This window comes from Adiantum capillus-veneris, chromosome 16, assembly GCF_014529385.1.
Source record: "Adiantum capillus-veneris isolate H3 chromosome 16, ASM1452938v2, whole genome shotgun sequence".
Taxonomy (NCBI): domain Eukaryota; kingdom Viridiplantae; phylum Streptophyta; class Polypodiopsida; order Polypodiales; family Pteridaceae; genus Adiantum; species Adiantum capillus-veneris.
Genome location: NC_140946.1, coordinates 98,604,408 through 98,632,157, shown reverse-complemented (window position 1 = coordinate 98,632,157; position 27,750 = coordinate 98,604,408). Strand labels below are relative to the sequence as shown.

The following is a 27,750-nucleotide window of genomic DNA, read 5'->3' as shown; positions in this document are numbered from 1 at the left end:
GAAATGGAGAGTTCCCAAACACCGGTCATGAAGTACCAAACAGCAGATTACATCTTCTTACACTCTCGCCACCATATAACAAGAGCTTCAAGACAAACGGCGCTCATGCACCGAACCAAGAACATAAGGTGCTCAGTCTTATCTTGTGCTTTACATCTTTTTCACACTTCCATCAAAGAGAGTGTGAACCTGTATCCCTACACGCCTTGTTTATAGAAGAATGACAGTTTCCCTTGGCCAAATTCAAGCCAGACTCGGTTGAAGCTCTGTTTGGTGACGAAACCTTTGCAAGCCGGGGTCTCACACGCCTCAGCATTCTCTGTCACAGAACTCGTTCACCCCATACATCATCTTCGCTTACCATATTTACTTCAATACCACCTTTCTTGGAAGGTACCTGGATGCAGAAATCACAAGCTTCTTATTCAAAGGAAAGCCACTCAAAAAGCTCATAATTTGAAGAGTAGTAAAACCTTAGGAACAAAAGAGCTTACAGGACAAATGCAGCTTCTCACAAGTTCATCCACTCTCCCACTCCCACTTGGGCCAACCTGACCAACACCCTTTTCTAGCTTAGTAAACAGTTTTGGAGCACTTAAAAGCAGAGAGGAAGGCACACAGGCCAAACTGCAAGCACACCTCAGATGCTCCTCCCACCACTTCCATTTCGCAGTGATAGCAAGAACCCTCAAAACAGAAGGCCTGCATTGATATAATTGTAAAAAGACATACTCAGAACATACGATACGATACGAGAGAGAGAGAGAGAGAGAGAGAGAGAGAGAGAGAGAGAGAGAGAGAGTGTCTTACAGAAGTCGGTAACATCACTTTACAGCGTTCTGCGACCCTCAATAAGTTCTCTCCAATTCTGGCTACTGCTGTCACCTACAAGGAAATGTATCTCTCTCTCTCTCTCTCACACACACACACACACACACACACACACACCGGATGCACAAGCAAAAGACTTAAACCGAAATTACTTTCAGCAGAGGAACACTTTGCATCTTCAAATCCCTGCTGCTTTACATCCGATGACACCATTCACATGAGTTAATGAGAAAATGAAGTTTACAGCACTAGTTCAGGATATTCAAAGAAACCTCCCATTCTCTGAGGGCATGTTTGGGGCAGACCCATGGTACTCAGCCACATATTCAAGGTGAGTAAATGGAAATAAGGTTGGACAGGCCTAGGTAAGCAACTTGGACAACTCCTCGACCAACATTTGCAAGTTTAGACGATGTAAAACATACGGATCAAGCACAAGAACAACTACAAGTATGAGCATCTAGAGAAAGGTCCTCTAATGCAAACATCAATCCTTACAACTAGATTCAATACACCATCTATTCAACAACCAAGTAGTACTTTACAGGAATAATAGTTTAATCACCACAAAATGCAAGAAACTTCTCGCCCAATTGCACTACATAAGTGGTCTGAGAAGAAAAGAATATGCGGCAGAGTGCCTGTGTTCTTCAAGAATGCTGCATGCATAAGCACCTCCTTACCTGCTATTGAAGATGTGAAAAAAGCCCTAAAAAAGCCCTGAAGGAGAGACTGCGCAAGAAAGTAGGAGAGTTGACACTAACTAACTGGGGCTGAGTGTAAACCAAAAGTTTCATAAGAAAAGAAGAAACAAATGTCACAATAAATGATGTGTAGGAAAATGACAAAAGCAAAGGGCACATAAGTACTCCCCATCTAAAACTAATGATAAATGAGCGCTTACTGTTTCTGAGCCTTTGTTGAAATCCACCTTGATCTCATCACCAAATTTGGTGCTGCAATTATGAAAATAGACCGTAAACGATGAACTAAGTTAGAACTTCGAAGATGTAGTTTGTGAGTATACAGCTTTGTTCAACTATGTTGAATTGTCGCGCGTGCGAGCACACACACACAAACACAAATGTGCCACCATAAGGTCAGAAAAGTCAGAACTTACTAACTAAACAAGGGGATAAACGCTAGCATAAAACGCCAAATCAAGGTGGACAAAGAATAAAATGTTTCAATACGAACATTCAACCCTCAATATCATGCACAGTGGATGATAAACATGACAGAAATCTTGCATCACATAAAATAATGCTTTCCCTCTACTTAAAAGAACGATCCTTTAAATTTGTTAAGAGGTGAGATTCCTATCTACTAGGGAGCGGTCTTGTGGTCAAAGTATGTTGGTAGGTCAACTTTTGACCTGTCTGTTTTTTGTGGGATCAGAATCTTCAATTGGTTTTCTTATTCAGCATCTAATAATTTTTTCTAGGCTACTCAACCTCACTTGAAAGTGAGCCTTTCTCCCCCTTCGAGTTTGGACATCATGTACCACTCTGCCAATTTGCACATCTCTCTCTCTCTCTCTCTCTCTCTCTCTCTCTCTCTCTCTCAGCAAAAAATGGGGCTTGTGATCCTTTGCATTACATAAAAAACGACCATAGGTCCATATAGAAGAGATATGGTAAACACCCCAAAAGATATACAATAAGATCATGGGGAAAAATCCTAAACAAACCACGGGATATAAGTTCATGAGGCCAGAATAGTTTGAACTTACAAATTATAAGAGGGGATAGATCCCAAACAAACCACCGCCTCAGGCGCTGTAGCAAAAACCACTATGTCTAGTGCTAGCGATCTGACTGATATAAAGTATCCGTTGTAAAAAGCCTCATGTAGCAGCTCACAAAAGACAAGGGACTATGAAACCCCTGAGCTGTGCCTCCAAAATCATCCACATCCACTCTAGCAGGTTCTAATATTGTACCCCAAAAAGGGATGCAGACCTATGACACAACCATACTGTAAGAGAGCCAGAGGGACTGTTACGTCCCCAGACATCAGGATGGGTGCCTGCAATTATGTCCGGCGAATGTGAACCTAGCCCTTTGATCTATAAATAGGACTTGAGTCTCATAATTCATTTGTGAGACATGTCGTGTGATCACCACACTTGGACTGTTGGCCCTTGGCAGCTCTACCCACACACCTCTATCGGTGTGGGTTCAGTGGTATGGGACACCGGCCCTTGTGGCAGAGGGTAGCCCACTTGGCTGCCTGCTCTTAGGCTCAGGAGTGAGCCCGTATTGGCTCTATGGCTGGGAGGTGAGCCTGATGTCTGCTCTACGTGTGTCTAGGTGTGAGTTTGGCTTGTGTCATATCATGTGTGTAGGACGGATCCAGTGAGGGACTAACATTGCTATCAGAGCCTCCTTCCCGCTCGTATGCATGACATGGCGACGTGCACAAAACCACTAGAGCTCATGGGGCCGAGATGGCCTAGCTTTGACACGCTCTCCCAACTCTCGTATAGGGTGGCATGTGACACTACTAGCGAGAGAGGAGCCGGTGGCCGAATTCAATGGCCGGTGGCTGATTTCAAGGCGGACTTTTCTTCTCAAGGGTGGCCACACATGGGTGCATTGGAGAGTCCAACTTGGACTTGTCCACACAAGGGAGGCTACACACGGCTGCCTCTCATGAGAGAGGGCAACCCTTTTGGCCTATAAAAGGAGGCCTCTTCTACACACAAAATGCATTGTGGTGCATTATGAAGTTGATGTGAGGTGGTGAGAGTGAAGCAAGGTGGGAGCTCCATTAAGGGTATAATCCCTTTGTAACTTACTTCTACTTTGAAGTACTGAAGCCACTTTCTCGTGGATGTAGCCCACATTGGGTGAACCACGTATATCGTGTGTGCTCTCTCTCTCTCTCTACTCTATAATCTCTTGTGTGTGAAGACTATCTCTCTCTATTAAGTAAACTACTCTAATTTCTACTTGGCTACGTCCTATTTCCTAACAACTCATGCAAGCAAAAAGCTCAATAGCCAAAGGGTTTATGTAGGTAGGTAATTGTGGAGGGGAGACCCAATCCGTGTGTGGGTAGATCTCTCATCTCCCTCACTTCCATTCAAGGGAGAAGCTTACGCATAGAGCGATCAAACAACTCTCATATATGCCTTCGTTAAGAGATAGATAAGCTCTGCTTATTGAAGGCCGACCTAGGGTTTGCTGCTTGCACTTCGTCCTCACGCGAAAGAGAGAGAGAGAGAGAGAGAGAGAGAGAGAGAGAGAGAGAGAGAGAGAGAGAATAATTAATTCCGCTCTACAACTACACATCGTGCAAACTGGCTAGCACAAAAGTAAATTCCTTACTTTTGCAGCTTCGATGCAATCATAACCCTCCCACCTCTCTTGAAAGTGCCCCCCCTCCCTCTTCTTTTCCCCCTCCTTCTCCCTTCCTCTTCATGCTTCTAATTGGCTTTCTCCTCTGCTTCCTGCATGTATCTACCCCGGGCTTGAGTTCACCTCAACATCTACGGCCACGCCTCTTTGCCATGCCTTCCCATTCGTAGAGCATCATCACTTACGTCTGTATAGGCGGAATGCATCCCAGGCCATGAGCTCCTCTAAATTAGGATGTAGCCTTCATCAATCTTATAATCACCTAAGTTTCTGCAACTGCATCATAGAAAGCCCCCAAAAAGGGGCTCACATACAACGACGAACAATAGCAGAAAAGCAACTATGGGGTTTCGTGTGTGTGAAACAAGAGGGAGTGGCGTTTGTTTGTGTGTGTGTGTGTGTGTGAGAGAGAGAGAGAGAGAGAGAGAGAGAGAGAGAGAGAGAGAGAGAGAGAGAGCGCTCAGTTATCGTGTATTCCTCATGCATTGCCATATAGAGGCCCTTGGTCTTGGCACACACACACACAGAGAGAGAGAGAGAGAGAGAGAGAGAGAGAGAGAGAGAGAGAGAGAGAGAGAGAGAGAGAGAGAGAGAGAGAGAGAGAGAAGTGATTGGGTATCTCGATATATTACGCGTCATTATCATTTTGCAAAATCGTGGCCTCCTACTAAGTCCTCAATCCTTGAAATGAGTACTATCTTTTATCTTTCTAATGAGTGTCTTTTGTCTCCACCAACCAATGAAAAAATAGTGCATTTACGAGTAAAATATCTTCCTTTTTCATTAGCAAAAAGGGGAGGCATCACTAAGGCCTTAACCCTTTTGGACAAGCCAAAAAGGTGTGGTTTGGGCGGTTCAGCTGGGTCATCAAATAAACCAAAAATTAATGTGTAGCATAAACGATTTCCCGCCATCGCATGCCAGCCCTCAGGCTACCGCCCCAAGCTTGCTGCCCTCGGCCACCGACTGCACCCGCCACTGTCCCTTGCGTCACAAGTGTTGCTGCCACTGTAACAGACTTGAACACTCCAAGTCAAGAATCGACCGTGACAGCACCAAATAACCACTTCAAAACAATTCACAGATCACAATAGATTTGCACTGGCCCAGCGGAGTTCCGTGCCTAGAGATATTGGCCCCAAAGACTGGCGCCCCTTTCGGTATTTCTTTTTATATTAATCAGATCAAAGTACAAGAGAGTGGTTAGGGTTTCACTCTTAAGACTCTGCGTCCAAATGCTCTGAGAAGTGAGGCCCTCACCACTAATTTAAAGGTTACAAGGGATGCCCAAAAGTAGAGCCCCAAAAGCTTGAAAGCAAAAGTAGATTCTCTCTCTCTCTCTCAATGAGAGTCAGTAAAAAGCAAGTTCTCTTTTTCTCTTTCTTTCTCCCAAATCAAAGCGAAAAGCTGAGATTTGCGTCGCTCAAAATTTCCCCAAAAAAAAAATAATTTTATTTATTTATTTTTTTAATATTCCGCCTCCGCGATTTCTGAAAATTAGGGTTTTTGGCAAAAATTAGGGTTTGCAAGAATTTTAGGGTTTCTGGCAGAAATTAGGGTTTCTACTAACCGCCACGTCATCACTTTGTGACATACCCCCCTCTTGAAAGCATTGTAATCGACCGCGATTACGCCTGCAAAACCGACAAAAGCCATAAACCGTCTTAGCAGACACTGACTGTTAGTACCTACGTACTAGGAACACACATCTAGCACATGTACAAAATCGACAGTCACATCACACGACATCACAGGACATCACATGACATTCAACATTCATTCGGATCTTAGACCATGATTTATCGGCAATGTAGCTAGCAATCACATCTAGGTCCAATCGGGACCTCAACGATGTCCGATTGTCTAACCCCTATTGCAACCATGTCTTTCGAGATCAATCAAACCAAAATGCTGCAGTCATTTCGGCTATCAATTCCTGCACTCACAAGAAGTCAAGAACAAATCAGTATCATAATCAGGAATTCCATTTCATAAAGTCATCCAGCAGAATACTGTCAGCTCTCAGTATCCCTGAAGCTCAAAGAGACATCAGTGACTTTAGTATCAAAATCAAGGTATCTGTTGACAAGGGAGCGGAGTGACTCCCCTCTTGTGCATCCCACTGCACCAGATCTCTGGCCAAGCTGAATTCTGGGTTCCGTTTGGAGTAGATGATGCTAAACCAAAACATCGAGGTAAAGTTTCACAATCTGAGCAATATCTGCTAGGTCCTCCTCCTCCATCCACTTCGCATCAAATGTAGGAAAGTTCTTGAACTTAACCAAGAACCGCCTTCGGACTTTACCTGTCTTCGTATCATTATGTGCCAAAATCTGTTCAGGAACAAGCATCTCCTCGTTTTCTTCCACTGCGGGTTGCTCATCAGGCTCCCCATCATCAGGCACATCACCCTTAACAGGGTTCAAGAGACTCACATGCAATGCATTGTGAATCCTCCAAGTATCTGGCAGTTTCAATCGGAAGGAGACATCATTTATCTTTTCAGTAATCTGGAAAGGTCCGTAGTATCACATACTAAGCTTTGGAAAAAGCCTATCCTTTCCCTTTTTCTTTCTTAGGCGTGCCTTCTCAAAAGTAAGAGCACCCAATCATCCTCCTTCAGTTTCAAGTAGCGACGATGGCGATCCGCTGCCTTTTTTTGTCGTTCTTGAGACTTTTGCAAAGTCTCGCGAACCTTGGCAAAAGCCGTATCCAAATCTCGCGAATACTCATCCGCTTCAAATATCTAATTTTTCGTGCTCAGGAAGGATGGAACCTTCGCAGCACTTTCAACAATCTCACATGGCGTCTTCCCCGTCGAAGAGTGTATTGTGTTACTATAGGCAAATTCCACCAAAGGTAAGTTCTTTTTCCATTGAGTCTTCTGATCCGAGATACAAGACATCAATAAATCTAAAATTACTGAATTGGCAACCTCAAATTGCCCGTCAGTCTGCAAGTGGAACGATGACGAGAACTGCAACTGCGTGCCAATGTTCTCCCAAATTGCCTTCCAAAACAAACTCATAAATCTGGGGTCTCTGTCGGATAGAATCGTCTCAGACGTGCCATGTAATCGGAAAATCATCGTGATCATTCTGTGTTCTCGGGAGATAAAAAAAAATGAAATCCATTTCAATATTTTCCCAGGGGCGGGTGGGTATGGGTAAAGGCTGTGACAATCCCTGTGCCTTATGCCTGTCAAACTTGACCTTCTGGCATACCAAGCAACTGCGCACAAACTCTTCCACATCCTTCTTGAGTCTCGGCCAAAAGAAATATCTCTCTACCCCTTTCATGGTGGTAGCAATGCCGCAGTGACCCGTAAAAGGTGGACAGTGGCATTCAGTCATAACCTTTTCCCTCAACGGCTGTGTAACGCACAACATAGTCTTTTTCATCAAGTAGCCTTCCCGAAGGGAGCATCCAGCTACTGTCTCCCCATCCCGTATCCGTGTGAAAATATCTGCAAAATCTGTATCTGTGGCATACTGATCGACCATATCCTCGAAGCTCCTATGATGTATCGCGGAAATAGCCAGAACCAACGGTTTTCGAGACAAAGCATCTGCCACCACATTCTTCTGTCCCTGCACATGGACAATCTAGAAGTGGAACTGTGACAAGATGTTCGCCCACCGCATCTGCTTTTCCGAAAGCTGCTTCTGTGACAAGAAGTAGCGCAAACTCTGATGGTCTGTAAAGACAGTAAAATCCGCTCCGAGTAGGTAGTGCCGCCACTGAGTAAGAGCATGGATAACCACCAAAAGCTCTTTCTCATAGATCTGTGCTGTCATCTCCGGCCTAGAGAACAAACGGCTCTCATAAGCTATGACATGGCCTTCTTGCATCAAGACCGCACCTAGACTACGACCACAAGCATCACAAAATACTTCAAATGACTTCTGCAAGTCCGGCAAAGTCAAAACAAGTCCCGTAGTCAATTTCTCTTTCAATATCTGAAAGGCAGTCACCTCTGTGGGTCCCCACGAAAAAGGTACTCCTTTCTGTGTCAAGGTATGCAAAGGGGAAGCAACCTCTGCAAACTTTCGTATGAACCGCCTGTAGTACGAACACAGTCCCAAGAAGCTTCTAGCTTCATGGACATTCCTCAAATCGGGCCAATCACGGATAGTCTCTATCTTGGCCGGGTCCATTTGCACTCCTGCTGCTGACACAATGTGTCCCAAAAAGTGCATCTCTGGTAGGAAAAATTCACTTTTCTTTGCATTAATCACTAGCGTGTGATCTCGTAATGCCTGAAAGACTTGAAGCAGATGATCTCTGTGTTCTGCCTCATTCTTCGAGAAAACAATGATGTCGTCAAAGAAAGTGCCAACAAATAGCCTGCACTCTCGAAAAATCCTGTCCATCATCGGGTTAAATGTCGCAGGAGCATTGGTTAAGCCAAAAGGCATCACCAAAAACTCAAATAACCCACTCTTCAAGTCAATCCTCCTAAAGCACGAGGATCCCTGTAACTTGTCGAGTATATCATCGATCCTAGGAATCGGAAATCTGTTCTTGATGGTGATTTCGTTGAGAGTGCTATAATCGATGCACATTCTCCAAGATCCGTCTTTCTTCAAAACCAACAACATTGGAGAGCAATACGGTGAAGTACTAGGCTGGACAAGACCCTTTTCCAAGAGGTCTTTCACTTGGTTCATAATCTCTTCATTCTGTGCTCGGCTCACACGGTAAGGTGGCCGGTTTGGTGACGTGCTTCTAGGTATTAGATCAATGGTTTGATCTCCCAAGAAAGAAGGGCTTGTCCAGCCTCCCCTTGTGTCTCTTTTCACTCATTGAGAGCGGACCGTGCACTTAGCGGCCGGCCAATCGACGTGAGGCGGGAAAAAGCAAACTTGGTGTGAGCGCAAGGCCGCCAAGGGGTGCGCCCACCGCAGAAAAGAGTAGAACTCGGGTGAAGAGAAGATCCTTCTCCAACACGATTTGCAAGCGAAAGAAAACCCCAAGAACCCTAGATTCTCACGAATCAAGGACCCCAAGAACTCAAGAACCTCAAGAACCCTAGATTCTCACGAATCAAGGACCTCAAGAACCTCAAGAACCTCAAGAACTCAAGTTCCTCGTGAACTTAAGAACCCAAGACCCCCAAGAACCCAAGTTCCTCGTGGACTTAAGAACCCAAGAACCCACAAGAACCCACGACTTCAGAATGGTCATCACTCAAAGCGGAATGGATACTTCGCTTGGAGGTGATGAGCATGAGAGAGGCGAAGAAGAATTTTCCACACCAGGAGGTTTTTCCGACCCTCCCCCTTTTTCATCTACGACAACGTTTGCACTAACTCCAATGGAGGAGTTGAAGCTGCTGTTTATGGAAAAGACTTTATAACGTAAAGCAAGACATGCCGCAAGAATGGCAGCCATAGCGCGTGAGTACGAGCAAGCACGCTTGGAAGCCAAAGAACGACAAGCCAAATTTGATTGTGAATTCAAAGAAATGGAACGCAGACACGTAGAAGCCGAAGCAGAAAGACAAGCAGCGAACAAAGCAAGACAAGCAGAATTTGATCGCGAGATCAAAGCAAGAAGGGAAGAGCGCTTGCGACTCTTTTCTCCAGCTCAGGCACAGATGCACCAGTCTCTTCTTCTCCAAAGCATGATACACAGGATTTGCATAATGATTTGAAGCACAATGATAAGCATGATGATTTGGATGCCAATGATTTGCATAATGATTTGGATGACAATGACAAGCATGATGATTTGCATGATCAAGATGTGATTTCTCCCAAGCATGATGAGTTGCATGAAGAAGATGTGATCGTTCACAAGGATGATGTGTTAGTGGATGCTTTTTCTAGCGAAGCTAACCTCGTTGTAGATTCGATCAATCACGAAGAATCGATCTTGGCTTTCGAGTCAAGGTCCACAGATCTTGCAAAGTCTCAACATGAGCATCGCATACTCTTAGTGGGAGTTGCTTAAAGGTACCACATTGGGCCTTTAAGTGGGAGGTTGTTGGGGGTAAAGGCCCCCTGTGGCCCCCCTCTTGTATAGTGTACACATACTTATACTCAAAACTCACTTATAAGTGAGTACACACATTTTTATTAAGTGTCCGGTCCAACTTATAAGTGTACTTAATAAAACAAAGAACCCTCACAAAACACAATCGTGGGTTTCTTATGTTTGAGCCTTCTCTCTCTCTCTTTCGATCTGCTGCGCATCCTTCTTCCTGCATTGTGTGCCCATTTCCTCCTGCTCTTGCACACTCCCTGCGCTCAACAGTAAATGGCCTCCTGCTTAAGCTGATCCCGCCTTTCTGTGGTCATCTCCATTTCATAAGGCGTGAGAGGATGATATGTTTTGGTGGATGATATGTTTTGGTGTCGGGATCATAGAGCGTGCGTCTGCCTTTGGTGATCCGAGTTCTAGCCAGTTTGTGACAATGCGAGACTGTATGGATCCATCCTTTTGGGAGAAGCTGATTGGTTTTGATCCGAGCTTCAAAAAGAATCTCAACCATCTCTCTATATTGTGGTCCTAAGCCTGGTTTAGCCGTAATGTCCTTTTCAGGCAGTTTAGAGGACTCAACAGTGAGTTGCAGCAGTTGGTTGGTGATCTTAGTGAGGCCTCTTATCTGAATTTTCCACTGACCCATACACAGTTTGATCCTCTGTACCTCCTCTTTCAGCTCCTGGAGATCATTCAGTTGGAGAGCGTCGTTGAACAGTGTTTGCGAAGTTTTCCATTCCACAGTCGATCGCTCATACCAATCCTGCAGATCATCAGTAATCTTGAAATATGTGAGCCGATCGATTGGTTCTAGATGTTGAGGGTAAAGTGCTCGAAAAAATCTTGGCAACTCTACCTCTCTTGCTGGTAAAGCATACAAGAGAACTGGGAAATCAGGCACAAATTCTAAGAAGTTAAGGACAGCCTGGTTCTCTTGCTGCATCATTTTTTTGGTTACTCTAACCAGCTGAAACAGTCGTCGAAGAGCAGTTGCATGTTCTCCCACTGACATTCGAGTTTGAGGTCCCTTGCTGGTGGCAGTTTGGTCTTCAAGAATGGTCCGCACCCTTTGATCCAGAACTCCCCTAGCAATCTGCATTTGCATTAAGACCTCTTTCAATTGATTCCTGACATCCTTCATGCATCTATATGTTGACTTGTTTCCCGGCAGAAGCTCTAATTCCATAGCCAGAGAGCGACAATCTGCAGTAGACTATCGTTGCCAATGTGGATTGGTTACTCTCTCTTCAGCAGTTAGTATCCATTTAGGCACCCTTTCCAACAGCTGTATTGTGTTGGGATGCGCAGGTAATTGGCAGGCCTCTTGATCATAGAAAGCAGCTGATTTCCAATGCTCAACCATTTCCCTGGCTCCGACATACAGTCGTTGGAAGCGTTCTAGATCATCATCCTCCAGATACCGCCTGGTTATAGGAGCCTGCTGATGTCTCAATCTCTTGTTTAGCGTGATGAGTTGTAATGAATGTTGCTCATCACCTGCTGGTCCCTCAGTCACAGCTTTGCCTTTCCCTTTAACATCCCTGCTGTGTTGTGATTGGTGTGCTGGTGAATTCCCAATGTTGCTGGGTTGTCGCTCTTCTAGCTTCTGATTGCTCGACCGCTGCCCTTCACGCTGGTCTGGCTGGTCTGCCTGTGACTGATTTCCTCCAGTTGGCCCTGTACCACAAGTACCAGGTCCTGGAGGTGGAGGTGGAGATGGAGAAGAGGCATCATCATCATCATCATTATGCCCTTCGTATGGTTCATCCTCCTCCTTCTCTACTTCTTCCTTATCTTCACCTTCTTCAATGGTAGTCTGCTGTTCAATGTAATCAAGAATAGCTTGATTTATCAGAGCACTGTTATCAATAACTTTATCCTGCAAATCACTCTGCATCGTCTCCATAAGAGACTTCAAGTTATCCATGTCGAAAACAACATTGCCTGCTGGATTCAAGATCTCGGCCAGATTATTATAGATATATCTTTCTGTTAATGTGGTCTTCAGAGCATTGTGGCGGATCAGTAAAGAGTTGAACTCAACTCGCTTCATTCTTAACATGGTTTTAAACCTTTCAGCAGCTCGTTGTGCTTCAGCCTTTTCTTCCCGCATGGTCTGCATCTCAGACTCTACATTGGCTAGCTTACTTTGTAACTGTTGAATGGTCCTATCTGAGTGAGCTTCAAGGAGAGTGTGGCGCAAGTTCTGGGCTGCTCTCCCTTGCTCCAGCTTTTCAATCTACTCCTCAGTCTCTCTCAATTCAGTTTTTACCTTAATTAGTTAATCTTCTGACCCTGCAGCATCCAGCATTTGTCCCATACAATTGACAATAGTATTCCAGGATGACTAAATGAGTACTGAACAGCCATCATTAACTGTTGCTGGGTCAGAATCAATTGGCTCATAGACTGTGACAGGAGCCATATAAGGTAATACAACATAATCATATTTCTCCAATAGGAGACGCCCCTTGAGTGGATGAGTTTACAGCTGCTGTAACCTGTCCTTCTTGGTCAACTGCAGAGCTTCTTCACTGTATGGGATGGAGACTCGGCCAAGTGGATTTGGAGAAGCTGGGCCTTTGCCCTTATCAACCTGGTCTGCTGATCGCTCAGGACTAGCCTTTTCTGTCTGATCTTGGCTAGTACTGATGGTTGCTGAAATTTGACCTGCTGACTGGTTGAATCCACCAGTGGTCTGGTCAGTCTGTTGTTCAGTCTGGCTAATTGGAGTCCTTTCAATAGACACTGTTTTGACTTGACTTTCCAGCTGCTTCAGGAGAGCACTGCTCTTAGTCAGTGTCGTCCTTGGTTTCTTTGAACTGCCAGGTTCATCTTGTTTAGCCTTCCTTTTCAGTCCAGTAGAAGTTGACTGACTTTCTCGCTCTTCTTCATCCGATGACAAGTCGATATTTTTGGATAGTGGAAACGGCTTCTAACTCCAAGCCATTCTCACCTGATCATGGGTGTCTGGAGTAGTTGCCCAGTACAGAAACTGCCAAACATACCAAGCCTTGAATACACTTTGAGATTTCAGCTTGGCAGTTTGCTGAAGCACATTGTGCGACAATATCTGACAGAGGTTGATGAAGACGTTGCAATCCAGTCTTTTTGCTAAAAGCATGGCAAAAAGTTTCTCTGACACATATGTCGGGTTATTCTTCATACTCACAGCTTCAGCCACAAATCGATAAGCAGCGGGAGCTTCCAGTCCTGCAAAACTGGAATCCCTTGCGCACTGGCTTTCCTTTTCTTCTTAGCAGCATCCAGGATGGTCTCGTACGGTCACGTACGTTTTGTCCACATACGAAGACGTATGGTACTCATCGAACTAGAAAATTTTATGTCGTACGACATGGTTACGTACGTTCAAAAATAAAAACATGCAATTCTTAACCCTAGATTTTACACTTGGGACAATTAGACAATTGATTATCACAGTGGGGATGTCGTGGTATTTAGTCAATACTATGCATGATGGAGCTGATGGTTATATTGTCTTGTGGGTGACTACCATGGGTCTATACCTTGCACTTTCCTTTAAGGGTGAATCTGGGCTTATCCTGGATTCGTTGGGCCATTGAGCAATCTCTCATGACTCATGAGAGAGCTTGTGAATGACTCGTGAGCTTGAGCCTTGAGTTGGAACATAATGGAGAAGAACAAAAAGAGGGCATCCATATATAGATTTAGAGTGTAGATACTTGCCCTTGAACAAGAGAGAGCTAGATGAGAGGATGGATGAGAGAGAGAGAGAGAGGAGCCTAATGAAATCCAAGGTGAAGGACCAAAGCAATGAGAGAGAGCAGTCTAATGGAATCCAAAGCAATGTGTGTGTGTGTGTGTGTGTGTGTGTGTGTGTGAGAGAGAGAGAGAGAGAGAGAGAGAGAGAGAGAGAGAGAGAGAGGAGGCTCAGGGCATGTGGGAGGTGGGGGGAGGGGGATCCTAGGCTAGGTGGGAGGAATCCTATGCCAAAAGGTAACCCAAAAACCTCCCAAAAAAAAGCACAGTCAACGGACTAAAAAACTGGTCAAACGTACTAAAAAACCACCGGACGCAACGGATGCCTTGACCGGACCGGACGCCACCGAACGCATTGTTCCGTCCGACGGACGAGAACAACCTTGGCAACATCATCCTCCTTCAAAGCTGCACTGATCTGCTCTGCAGTTGCCACAAACGGCTTGGCCCCGTTTCGCATACGGAATGCAAAAGCAATGCTTTCTGGTGTGACAGACACCTTCTGGCCATAAATCACAGCATTGCCATCTTTAGCATTGAAAGAGTCCAAGACTTGCCTTATGATGGCTGTGTCAAACTCAATCCTTGTGGCTTGCAGAACCACACGCAAGTGCCACAGTTGGAGTAGAGCCATAGCTCGCTCAGTAAACACATAACGCTGAATTTTGCTATACGGGATGAGTGGAAGAGTTGCCTTTGTAGCAGTAATAAGAGCTTGGGTTTCGTCGATAGTGTCCTGCATTCTTTCTAACAGTTTCCTCCTACCCATGCACCGTGAAGATGATGAAGCAAGTGAAGAAGAAGATGACTTAACTTGATTCTTCGAAACCGTACCCAGGTGTGGCTGGCAAAGTCAGACGACAATCCACGGTCTCCTCAAAGGATGAGGTTTGCGGCTGCAATGAAGATACTTCAGAGCTCAGCGATGGCGAGTGGACAACATGAGGTAATTACTAATTGTAGCGCAAGGGATTTGCGAGGAAAAACGCCTACTCGTCTTATTGTTATACGCGTTCGCGTCATAAAAGCTCCACCACTTACCGTTCCTAGACTTCCGTGCATCGCAACTGACGTGGCAGACATGCATTGGACAAGACTTTCATCTGTCATTGAAACGATTACCACTGATATTCCATCTGACCGTTGGTCCCCTAAAAACTGATAACTTTGTCCCCACTGTTCTGGTCCTGGTATAAGTCTGGCTTGGTCGCGCTGGTACTGGTCTGAAACTAGTTCTGGAACTGGAACTAGCTGCACATGAAAAAGCCCCAAGATAGCTGATTCTGTTTCTTGGTCTTCAGTGCCCAAATCCTCAGTACCCTGTTCCTGGCAAGGGGCTCTAACTTCTGAATAGTAGAGCTTGATTTTAGCTCCATTATACACCCCTGGCAGCAGTAATCCAGATAAGTCTTTCAGTCTTACCGTGCCGTTGGAGAAAACCAATCCACTTCAAATGGTCCTGCCCAGGCTATCTTTAGATCCGACTTCTTAGGACCCAATCTAAACTGATAAAGGAGTACCAAATCTCCTTTCTGAAACTCCCGGACCTTAATCCTTCGGTCATGCCAGTGTTTCCTTCTTTGCTGAACAATCTCCTGTTCCAGCATAGCCCGTTGTCTCAGTTCATCTAGCTGGGTAAGCTCCTCCAGTCGCTTCTTAAGATTGTGATTAAAATCTAACCCATATTCTACAGCCATTCTGAGACTTGGAATAACGAACTCCATAGGGACAACAGCTTCAGTGCCATATATCATTCGGAATGGTGTTAATCTTGTAGTGACCTTATACGCTGTCTTGTATGCCCATAAAGCAGTCTGAAGCTTCAAATCCCACTGGTCTTGCTTTTTCTGCACAATCTTAGTGAGAATAGTCTTAATGGTCTTGTTACTGCTTTCGGCCTGTCCATAGCATCTAGGATAATAAGGTGTGGATTTCCGATGCTTGACTGAAAGCATATCCAAAAGGATCTCCATAGTGTCATTGATGAAGTGTGTCCCTTGGTCCGACACAATCTCCACACGACATCCATAGCGATAGACAATATTCTCAAATAAAAATCTTACAGTGGATTTGGCTGTGTTGTCAGGAAGAGCCTTAGCTTCTACCCACTTGGTTACATAGCAGGTAGCTATCACTATATACCTATTCTTCTTGGGAGTAACCTTCTTGAAAGGTCCCATAAAATCCAAACCCCATTTCATGAAAACCCCCAGTGGTTGTACTCGTGTTAAGGGAGTCATGTCTGCAACTGTGGGTCTACCCATTCTTTGGCATATGTCACAAGTTTTGTAAAAGCTTCTGACATCAGATATCAATGTTTGCCACCATAAACAAGCCTGCAGAATCTTCTTGTAAGTGACATCAGTAGAAAAGTGTCCACCAGATTCTCCATTATGCGCCTCTGAGATAACTTGCATTCTCCCCTCCATAGGCACACATCGGTGAAGAATACCATCAACACCTAATCGGTAGAGTGAGCCCCCGATGATAGTGAACTTTAAGCTTTTGATGACCAGAGCCTTCTTTTGGTATTGCTTCCAATCATTTGGGAAACCACCTTGAGAAAGAAATTGATATACTTCATATTATTCAGGATCAACTAATTCTGCCGCTTCCAGCTGAAATAATTCAGCATCCACTGGTTCATCTCTTAAAGACACTTCAAAATAGCCCTCTGTACTCCTAGAGAGAAAATCAGCGCCACAGTGGTTCTTGCCAGGTTTATGGAAAATCCGAAATTCAAATTGCATAAGGAACATCATCCACCGTATTAGCCTGCCTTGAATAATGACTTTATTAATCAAGAATAAGAGAGCCTGATGATCCACATAGAAATGAAACAATTTGCCTAGTAAATAATGCCTCGATTTTGTAGCACTGAAAACCATCCCTAGAGCTTCTCGTTCAGTGGTTGTATAACCTTGTTCAGCTTGACTGAATCTGCGACTCGCGAAGTAGACAGGATAGTCAGTCCTTCCATATGGCTGGGCTAGTATTGCCCCATCGCCAGCCCCGAAGCATCCACATGTACATGGAAGATAACATCCCAATTTGGTTGCCGAAGTACTGGTTTACTGATAATGGCACTTTTTAAGTTCTGAAAACTTTCCTCACATTCGGCAGTCTAATTAAACCTGCTGGTTTTCTTTGTGAGCTCATACAGGGGTAAAGCTTGGGAGGCAAATTTATGCACAAATCTTCTGTAAAAGTTACTATATTCCAAAAAAGAACTTAACTCAGATGCATTCCTGGGCGCCTTGGCCTGCTGAACACACTGGATCTTGTTGTTGGCTATTTCTATTCCATTGCGGGATACTACATGTCCCAGTAGTTATCTTTTCCAGACTAGGAAAACAGATTTAAATGGATTCAGACAAATCCACTTCTCTTGATAGCGCTTTAAAACCATTTCTAGGAATCGTAAATGTTGTCCCGCAACTGAATATACAGTGAAATCGTCCATGAATATGGCGAGGAACAGATGAAGAAACTCATTGAATATCTCCATCATACACCGCTTAAAAGTGGCTGGTGCATTGCATAGGCCAAATGGCATTACCAAATACATAAATGCTCCCCACTCTGTAATGAAAGTGGTCTTCCCCCGGTCCTCAGGAGCAATTTGTAATTGGTTGTAGCCACTATATCCATCCATAAAACTGTACATCTCATACCCTGCAATCTCATCAAGCAACATATCTGTGAAAGGTAATGGAAATGGATCCTTGATGGTTTGAGCATTGAGTTTCCTATAATCCACACATACTCTCAACTTCCCATTCTTTTTGGAAACAACTACAATAGGAAACAACCAATCGCTACTGGCTACTTCAGTGATGAACCCAGCTTTGAGAAGGTTGTAAATCTCTTCCTTGACCTTCTTAGCATAATCGGGATTCATTCGGTACCGCTGCAGTCTTACTGGCTTGGCATCTGGCTTCAGTGGTATCCTGTGCTGGCAGACCTCTGGATCCACCCCTTTCAGATCAATGTGTTCCTAGGCAAAAACATCTTTGAAATGCTGGAACATTTTGCGTGCTTTCTCCTTCATTGTTGGGTTGAGATGTTTGTTAACTTTGATCATTCTAGGGTTGTCTTCAGAGCCTAGATTCCATTCCTCGATCTCTTGGTCATTTGGGAGTAACCAGTTAGGCCCGTCGCCTTTTCTCTTGGTTGACTCTTCAGCGTAATCCCAAGACGGCCCTTTGAGTTCCAAATTACTGTTCTGATTTGCCGTGTCCTCCCCAGAATGTGCTGGCTCATCTGGCGTACTGGATTCAATTGATCCTTCCGGCCTTCCAGTTGACTGAACTCATCGTTTTCTTGAATTGAGTTCAATAAACTGGTCTGGAAACTGCTGCTTCTGTTTGTCAGCTTGCTCCTTGTTCAGTAGAACTGCATTGAGATTAATTTCTGCTAAGGGAAAAATATTTAGAGCTGCTAACATCCTTTCAATCTTCTTGATCTTAGACTTCTGGCATAGTTCTTTAGGTCTCAGCTCCTTTCTCCAGCTTCTAGTATTGTTTGTTTGAATCTGCATTCTGCCACTGGCCCCTTGTAGAATCAGAGTTTGATTAGCATAGTCATGAACAACCTATGCCGTTCGCAACCATGGACGCCCTAGTAGCATTCCATATGCTCCTTGCAAATTGAGAACTAGAAAACTCGTCTTGAACTTCTTGCCCACTCGTATCAGCATATTTTCGATCATACCAGTAGCTTGCACTACTCGATGATCTGCCATCCGCACTTTGAAAGGTGCTGGCTTCAAATTTGTAATGCCAATCCTCTGCTGAAGATGTACTCCCATGATGTTTACTCCTGCTCCTCCATCCAAGATGACACTCGAAAGTGATTCTCATTGTTTCCAAACTTTGTAATCTATTTGAGTTAGCGGCACTTCATCATCTCGGACAACCGTCAAGTCAACTGTCCTGGCCTCCGCCTCAGCCTTCCTTCGCTGTTTGATGAATTTCGCTGCTTCAGGCAAAGTTCTTCTAATGTCTTCCAACTCCACAGTGAGTTTCTGGATTCTATCACAGATTTTGACACAATTTCCTCTTTCTCCTGGTCAGAGTTGTTGTCGGAGATCAAAGAACTGGTAATATCTTCACAATGCCATTCCTTCATTGTAGTGCTTTTAGTTCCTCTATCAACTCCCAACTCTTTAATCATCCCTTGTACTGCAGCCAGCATGGTCTCAAGTATGCCGGGCTTTGACTGATCTGTCTCAGTAGATTGGGCTGGTATCTTTGAATGACCCATGCTTCAGAACTTTCTGCTGCTCTGGCAGCTTCTTGGCTAAATCCTCTGTGATTTTCGTCGCGAGTTCTCTCTGCTCCTGCCATTCATCAACCACCTTTTCTTTACACTTGGCCTTCCATACGTCTCTCTGTTGAGCCTATTTGCTGCTTTCAGTAGTGCTGATTTTTTTGGAATCTCTAGGATTTCCTCAATCACTACTCCTTTGCTTCGTGTAACTGCTCATACTGGAACTGGCTCTGGTACCTTCACCTCAGTAGCCGCAGTCCCAAGTGTGTCTGGACATTGAGCTGCGAAATGCCCATACTTTCCACAAGTATAGCAATTCAGACTTCGGCTCTGGAAGTTACCACGCCCCCGGCCCCGGCCAGTATCCTCTTGGTATCTGCCGCGCCCTGGACCAGTACCACTGGTACCTGGTTTCTCCTCCTGAGAAGCGTTGGCAGTTTCCACTCTTACTGGTTCGGCATTGGTATATGCCACTACTGACAAGTCTTTGCCCTTTTTGAAATGATGAATCCTAATGCCACAGTTATTCCATAAATGGCCATAGGCTTTACAATAAGTACACTGTGGGCACTCGTTGGAAACATGGTCCTTATATTTACATTTTGAACACCAAGTCTCCATTCTTCTCACTGGTTGTCTGGTCTGGCTAATCTCAGCAATTTGTCGAGCCATCTCTTCAATCTTCCTAGTCCAAGACCCCTTTTTAGGCTTATCCTTAGTCTTCTCATTGGGGCTACTCTCAAAACTGTTGGAAACTCCGCTTGAATCAGAGTTATCAGTAGAAGAACTGCTACTACTGGACCTCCTCTTCTTATGACCTTTTTCCTTCTTAGCTTGTTGTTCCAGCTTCAGGGCTCGCTGTACCAAATCATTGAATTTCTTCGTCGGTGCTGGCACCTCCTGCTCCCTAAGCTTCTTGCTGCGAAAGCCATTCAAGAACCATGCTTGCAGTCGCTTTTCTGATGGTGGTTCCTGCAGCTGCCTTGTCAGCTCCATGATTTTCTCAACATAGCTTCGGACTGACAATTTCCTCTACTTAATCTTATCCAGTTCACAAAGAATATCCTCATCACCTCTGTTTGTCGGAATATTCCAGTCTGAAGGCTTTAAGTAGTTTATTATAGGATCTAAGCTGGCAAGCCAAGTAATGGTAGTACTACTATCTCGCTGCCTACTTCAGCGTTTGCGGAAAGTATTCACCCCAGTCATCCTCATCAATATTTTTCAGTTCTGCATACTGCTCAAAAGCTTGGATGTGAACATCCGGATCATCCTTCTTGCCTCCTTTGAATACTGGAAAAGAGATTTTCAACGAGGATGTGTAATCATGCCGATCACCGTTGGTCCTTCCGCTTCTCATCTTAGAGTTTGGACGCCGCTTTGGAGTTTTCTTACACTTGTCTGTATCTGCATCCCAATTAATATCTGCTTCTGTCTCAGTTTCTGTGTCCTTCCTGGCATGTCTACTGGAAGTATGGCGACTTCCTTTATTGCCTTTGGCACCCTCGTCCCCCTGCCTGGACCGAGAACTATTAGCCTTGCGTGCTTCCCTTTCTACTCTTCTGCGTCTGGACTGACTGGAATGCTATGAGTCCTGCGCCTCATCAGCCTAACTGTGCTCCTCCTGAACCTCAGTGTCAGTCACCAGCTCATGCTTGGGGTCAGAGTCTCTTTTTGACTCCTCAGGAATAGGGTCAACACGGTAGGATGGTTTCCAGCCACGATTGGTTTTGGGTACCATTACTGCGCTGAGAAACTTCCAACTGGGAGATGAGTTTTCTAGTCAACGAGCAACAGCTCTAGCCACCGTGATCGCCAAAATGGAATTGGAGCTGATCTCTTTAAATAGCTGATTCGAGTGTTAGAAGTTTACAGCTACTGGTGATGTGTTAGTTCAAACAGTAGACTGGACAAGGAAATAGAAACTGAACTGGAATACATCTACTGAAATGAGAACCAGACTGAAGTACTGAGAAATTAGAATGATGTTCAGATTCAGATTCAGACTCAGAGAGAATGAGTACAAAGTATGTATGACTGGAGTATACTGTACTGCTGTGTTTAGAATTACAGATAAAAGATTACAATAAAGATGATGTAGCTCAAGAACAACTCAGGGCTAAGGATTAGGAATCAAAAGCTTAAACAAAGATATAGCCGACAAATGACTCAATTCATGCCCACGACCTATGCCAATCCGATTACAATGTAATGGGTCCTATTTATATACTTTGGGAATTACTGTGGTAACTGCCGTGGTAATTACTAACTGATCCACCGTTCGTCTCATAGGAGCCGGTTCCCACCCAGTGAGACTGTCTCAGCCATCTACAGCTTGCTCACCATGGAGCAAAGCCAAAACCCTCAGCTAAACATGCTAAACACAACTCCACATGAGAAAACAACTTAAAACTGGCCGGACACAACCACAAAAAAACCCTTACTCCCTATGTAACAAACTTGGACACCCCAAGTCTAGATTCTTTCGCGACACGAGAGAGATTCACTAAAAATACTTCACAACTTTAAAACATTGAGTCGACACGGCCCGGCGTAGTTTCGTGTCCAGAGAGATTGGCCCCAAAGGCTGGCGCCCCCTTTCGGTATTTCTTTTATATTAATGCTTGATCAATCATCAAAGTGCAACTCCCGCGGGTCCTCTGCTCTTAAACTCTGCGTCCAGATGCTCTGAGAAGTGAGGCCCTTGGACCCTTTTTATTCTTTCAAAGGGATGCTAAAAGCAGAGCCCCAAAAGCCATAAACTCAAAAGCACAATATTCCAAAAGCACCTTGGTCCAAAAACTGCAAGAAAAGCCTGAACTCTAGAGAGATGCTTGAACTCCAGAGAGATGCCTGAACTCTAACATAAGGATGGTGATCGCACAATCAAGTTCTCTGCTTTTTTCCCATAGTTAAAGACACAAAGAAAGCTTTTGCAATTTCTACACCCGTTTAACAAATATTCTCTCGAACGTTACATGGAGCGATCGAAAATTTCTTATTCGGCAGCATTAATCAAGGACGATGCTCTACAGTGGTGAAGTTCTCTGTCTACCAAATCTCACGCTCCGAGGACATGGCAAGACTTCCAAACAATCTTTGCTCGCACTTATCTCACCTCTCTCTTCGAAGTACATATACTTGCGGATTGGGGGATTTAAAGTGTAAGGTGCAACGGAAGTGAATGTTGAACTTTGCTCAAGATGAGTGCTCCGAACTGTGCTCAAGGGTTCCTTTTACTTACAGAAGGGAGAGCCTTCCGTTCTTTTAGTGAGGGAGTGCAAATGATCACAAACAAAGTGGTAAACACTATGAATGAAGGTGCTGAGACTGAGAGATAGAGAGAAGAATACGACACCAGAATGTTGTCAAACCCTCCTCCGAAGGCCCCACTCTCTATGGCGAGAGCGGTCTACTATTGATTGCACAAATCTCTACAATGCAATGGACTTGCCGACGATGAGGACGACGACAAGACGGGCTGAAATCTGAAAACGCTAAGGGCTGAAATCTGCAAATCTTGTATCTGCTGAATTTTGACTCTATGTTGATGACGACGGCGACAACGACGCGCTGAAAACGCAGATGCTGAAATCTGCGAAAAGCGGGCTGAATCTGCAAACGTTGGTTGATCTGATCTTGCAACGAGGATCTGCTGCGGGAAGGTGAGATCTACGAGATTTGGAGGCTACGGTACGGATTCTGACTGCTAAAAACTGAAAACGTTGATGCTAATGATGAATCTGTCTCGCCGAGAATCTGCAAAACATTGAGGTTGGTCTGCAATGCAAAAACTCTGGGTGATCTGCTGCTTGATGCAAAAACGCTAAGGGGTCTGCTGTCGCCAGGCTGATCTGCAACTGCTGAAAACGCTAGGCTTGTTTTGCAGTTGATGAAAAACGCTGGCTGGTCTTGGTGGCTGAAAACGCTATGTTCTCTTGCCGGTCTTGCTGAGAAGGTGCTCTTTAGATGGTACCTGCTGCCTCTTCTGCCAGAAAGTGCTAGTGCTAGCTTTTCTTATATTTGTCTTAGCCAAATTGCCCTACCCAGTTTCCCAACAAAATCACTTATTAATAATAAGTGAAAAATGGCTAAAATAGTGAAAATAGGTCTGTGCACTCTAAAAATGCTCCTGATGGGTTCTGACTGTAATCTGATGATCATGTGTGTTAGGTGCAGCGGAATGAATGTTTGCGCTTTGCTCAAGATGAGTGCTCCGAACTGTGCTCAAGGTTCCTTTTGTTCTTATGGAAGGGAGAGCCTTCCGTTCTTAATGAGAGAATGCTATGATCACAAACAAAGTGAATGGACACTGTGCGTGCAAGTGTATGAGACTGAGAGATAGAGAGAGAAGAGAGATACGACACCAGAGACGTTGTAAAAACCCTCCTCCGAAGGCCCCACTCTCATCGGCAAGAGTGGTCTACTTATGATTGTACAATCTGGTACAAATGGTATGAATGGGACTGATGCAAGTCTAGGCTATGTCGACGATGACGACGGTGATGACGAAGTCGACCTAAGGGCTGAAAATCTTTCTACTGCTGTCCAAAAACGCTATGGGTTGAAACCTGCAAATTTTCTATTTGCTGAATTCTGACTCTATGTCGATGGCGATGTCGATGCCACGACGACGCGCTGAAAACGCAGATGCTGAAATCTGCGTTTTCCGGGCTGAAACTGTAAACCTTGCGGAAACTGACCGTGCGGCAAGGAACTGCTGCGAGAAGGTGAGATCTGCGAGGTTCGGGACTTGATCTGCGGGTACTAACTGCTGAAAACTGAAAATGCTAATGTTCCTTGATTTTCCGTCGCGGTAAAGGTGCAAAACGCCGGGGCTGATCTGCAACCAAAAACGCTAGGGCTGAATTTTGGTCCTGCTGTTGCCGTGGTTCTGCAAAATGCAATAACGCTGGGGCTCTTGCTATCTGCGGTAGTCGAGGCTGATCTGATGGGGGAAAACCCTAGGTGATGCTGGATCTGCAAAACGCTAGGTCTCCGGGGGGTGTCTGCTGAGAAGTTGCCTGTTGAGCGTGGAGCTCCTGCTACCTCTTCTGCCATTGAGTGCTAACTTTGGTTTGCTTATATATTTTCTTAGCAAAATTGCCCTACCTACTTTTGTTGGGAAGTCACTTAAATTAATAAGTGAAAAATGTCAAAAATAGGAAAAATAGGCTAAATGCACTGGAAAAATCACCTAACTGATTCCAATGAATTCTGATGGGAATACTGATGATCATGCTGTGTGCAACCAGAGGATATGCATCTACACTAAGTGACTGGGCATGCACGGTCTATGAATAGACTCACAAAAAGTGCCAGATCACTTTTAATCTAGACTGACTGGACTGACTGAACCCTTGTCGTGCTGTAGCTTGTCCACCGACACATAGGGTTGGATGTGTCACGTGACATGCTGTGTGCAACCAGAGGATATGCATCTACTCTAAGTGTCTAGACATGCACGGTCTACGAACAGCCTCACAAAAGTGCAAGAACACTTCCTAAGCTAACTGAAGTCTGAACCCTTGTCATGAAGTAGCTTGTCCACGTACACATAGGGTTAGATGTGCACGTGACATAAAGATGGTTCTCAACAATACTCTAGAGAACTATAACCAGAGATTTTGAGATATGTATCTAGCAGTCTACTTCATCAAAAATTCACCTCTGGAAGATCAATGGGAGAGATACACTCTTGGGTTGCCTTCACAAGTCCTAAAATATAGCCTTTCAAAAAGGGTAACCACTGTGGAAGAACTTACAAACCATGCAACAGTCCTCATTTTGTTCAATCCCCTATTTCAGAGCTGCATTGTTGCATCAACGGTACGCTGTTGAATATCCAAGGCTGCATGCAGTTCAAAACATTAATCCTTTACAGGTTGCTGCAATTGGAAACAATCGACTGTTTTTGAGTCAAATGAAGTAGTTTGGAAGCTTTCCTACATGCCAATAAAGCAGCAAGGCCTTTACAAGCTCAATCCTTTGCCAAGCTCTCTATGCACAGGTGAGATGATGGAAGATAGAGGCCAAAATGGAACTGTTGAGAGTGATCAAGCTTGCAACTCCTTGAGTATACATTAAGCAAATAGGACAAACCTCGGTGCCTTCACTGCCAGGTTAATTTTTAGGCTTTAATCTTTTGTGCTTGGATTTCAAGCTTGGTTGTACCACTCTCATGGCCCCATGCTTCATTATGCGTAACTACTCAATAAACCTATCCTTCCAGACAAGCGTAGGGACTAAGGCTAGAGATTGCACAAAAGAGTGCAATCAGACCCTAATTTCCTTGTTCACACTTTCACAGAGTGAAATCTGAAAGCGCAAGCTGCAATTAATTTTTGGAGCTTAAGGTCACAGAGTTGGCTGCTCGCTTTGTGCATCAAAGATTGACCTCCCTCCTTGTTTTGCACTAAAAAGGTAGTCACGACTCCCTGTTTTCAAGAGAGGTGCCATCCAGCTTTTGCCTCCGCATTCGACCAGCATGTGCCACGAAGGCCACAGGTCCCTATCACAGTTTTGTCAATGGACAGTATGAACCCTCTCTTAGATGTTACAGGAGGTCCTATCTTCAGGAAGTATGCAACCTTGACAGTGGCTCTCTTAACTTTTAATCGTCCCTTAAGGTGAAAAACATAAGACATGAGAAGGCTAACTGGAATTGTCAGTTTTTAGACAGGCAAACTATCAAGTACAACAATACTTAGCTCATTGGCAAATGCTACAAAGGGATATGATATCCAACTTCTAACAGGAATGCTCAGTGTTGAAAAAGCCCAGCAAATATTGAAATGGCTAGATTCCGGCTCCGTCTTAAGACGCCTAGGGGCTGGAAAATAACAATACATCTTGTTGTGGATTTTGACCCGAAAATCGTATGCGATGCAATGCTCTCCACCTGTGCTTCAGTCTCGTGCCTGTCAATGACATCTATGGGCTGGAAGCTTTCAGGAAGACTTTTAGATTGTGTGAGTTTTTAGCGATCCCTTTTCGCTCCTGCAACCTTCAATAATGGGTTGAAGCGTTGAGACAGCATCAAGTGATTACCTATGAGAAGAAAAGTGAGTCCTTCCTGCCATGACCTATATACATCGCTAATGTCGGGAGGGAATAGTTGCTCAACATCAGCCAATTCCTATTGGCTGCAATCTTTGCTGCATCAATGCAAACACATTACAGAGAGTTTATATGACCAAGAAAGGTGGATCTCCCTTGTAAAGAACTAGCCCCATGTAAGCACTCCCTGACCACCTGATGGAAGCATGAAAAGTAGAAAAGGAGTCTCCCATCAGTAGAGATGTAACAAGGAGGAATTACTTGATCGCAAAATGCAATAAGCCAATTCTCCCCTTCTCTGAGCACTAGAATGTACCTAGTGCATGCTAGAACACCAAAAGACATCACCACGGGACTCAATAAACACCTTCTCATGCACAATAAACACCTCTAAACCCCTGCACAGGAATAGAAGAGAAAGAGAGAGAAAAAGATAAGGTGAGAGCTTTACTTGCTATTCCAGTAAGTGCCAGGAAGAGCACCCTCCTTGAGCCGCTGAGCACCTACTGCACCTGTTTTAGGACTACTTGCAAATCTACCTGAACGTGGAAATATGAAAAACAAGAAGGTATTAAAGGCTCACGAAAATCCTTGCTTCGTGGTGGTACAAGCAGTTCGCCATACACAAAGAGACTACGAAACTGCATTAATTGGGTGGTAGTGCATGTCTGAGTGTTGAGGAAACAGATATGCGAACTGCGGTGGTTAACGATGGAGAGTACCATTTTCAGCGAGCTTATGCAGACGAGCAAAGGGCTGCACCTTCTGAGCAGCGGATGACAGTACAGGGCCTTCTATATCCCAGCTCACACACCATCATGTGTTGCTGCTGCGGAAGAGCTGAGTGCGCCATTGCCATTTTATTGCAGCGATTCCTCACGGTGAGTTTCCACAACTACTTTGCCTTGATTGATTAACATTGAACAAGTGATAAAATCACGAGGCCTGCCATGGAAATGATTTGTGCCTATAAAAAAATACAAGTGATAAAATCACAAGGTCTGCCGATGGTGATGAGATGCACCAAGTAACAAGGGCAAGGTTGTATTAGTTTAGAAGTGAGTTATATGTATTAGTTTAGAACCGGTATTTGGGAAAAAGAGGTCTTCTCCACCCATAACTAGCCCCCTGTCATGCCGCCTCCTGCGGTGCCCTCTAGCAGCCTGCATGCACAACAACAAGCTTTTTGATGTCCCTTGCTTCATAGCTCTTCCACCACAAGGTCCCGACTATTGTTCCGTTGTTCCCTCTATGCATTGCGGTCTTGTCCTTGCTCGACACTGTGCAAAATTTCCCTTGTACCACTCTATTCCCAGCGAAGCCTCAAATAGCAGGGTATGACATGAGGGAAAGAAGAGAGAGAGAGAGAGCTGAAAAATCTCAGAGAAGCAAGATCTACAGAGCCATATCTTATTTTGATACCATTGACCTTTAGAATCATAACACCTTTGAAGTCGAGACAATTTTTTCTTTCAATTTTTCAATTGCAAGTTCTATTGTG

The 27,750-nt window shown here is 44.6% G+C and overlaps 1 protein-coding gene across 1 annotated transcript; it reads right to left on the bottom strand.

Moving 5' to 3' along the window:
• Positions 1-11: 11 nt before the first annotated feature.
• On the bottom strand, positions 12-27,187 carry LOC147439527 (uncharacterized). Its single transcript, XM_086485343.1, has 7 exons — positions 27,012-27,187; positions 26,701-26,788; positions 1,736-1,787; positions 811-885; positions 640-702; positions 495-551; positions 12-397 (listed from the first exon to the last, which is right to left on the bottom strand). The coding sequence occupies exons 1-7, from the start codon at positions 27,106-27,108 to the stop codon at positions 323-325; spliced, it is 507 nt and encodes a 168-aa protein (XP_086341469.1). The 5' UTR covers positions 27,109-27,187; the 3' UTR covers positions 12-322.
• Between the last annotated feature and the right edge of the window lie 563 nt (positions 27,188-27,750).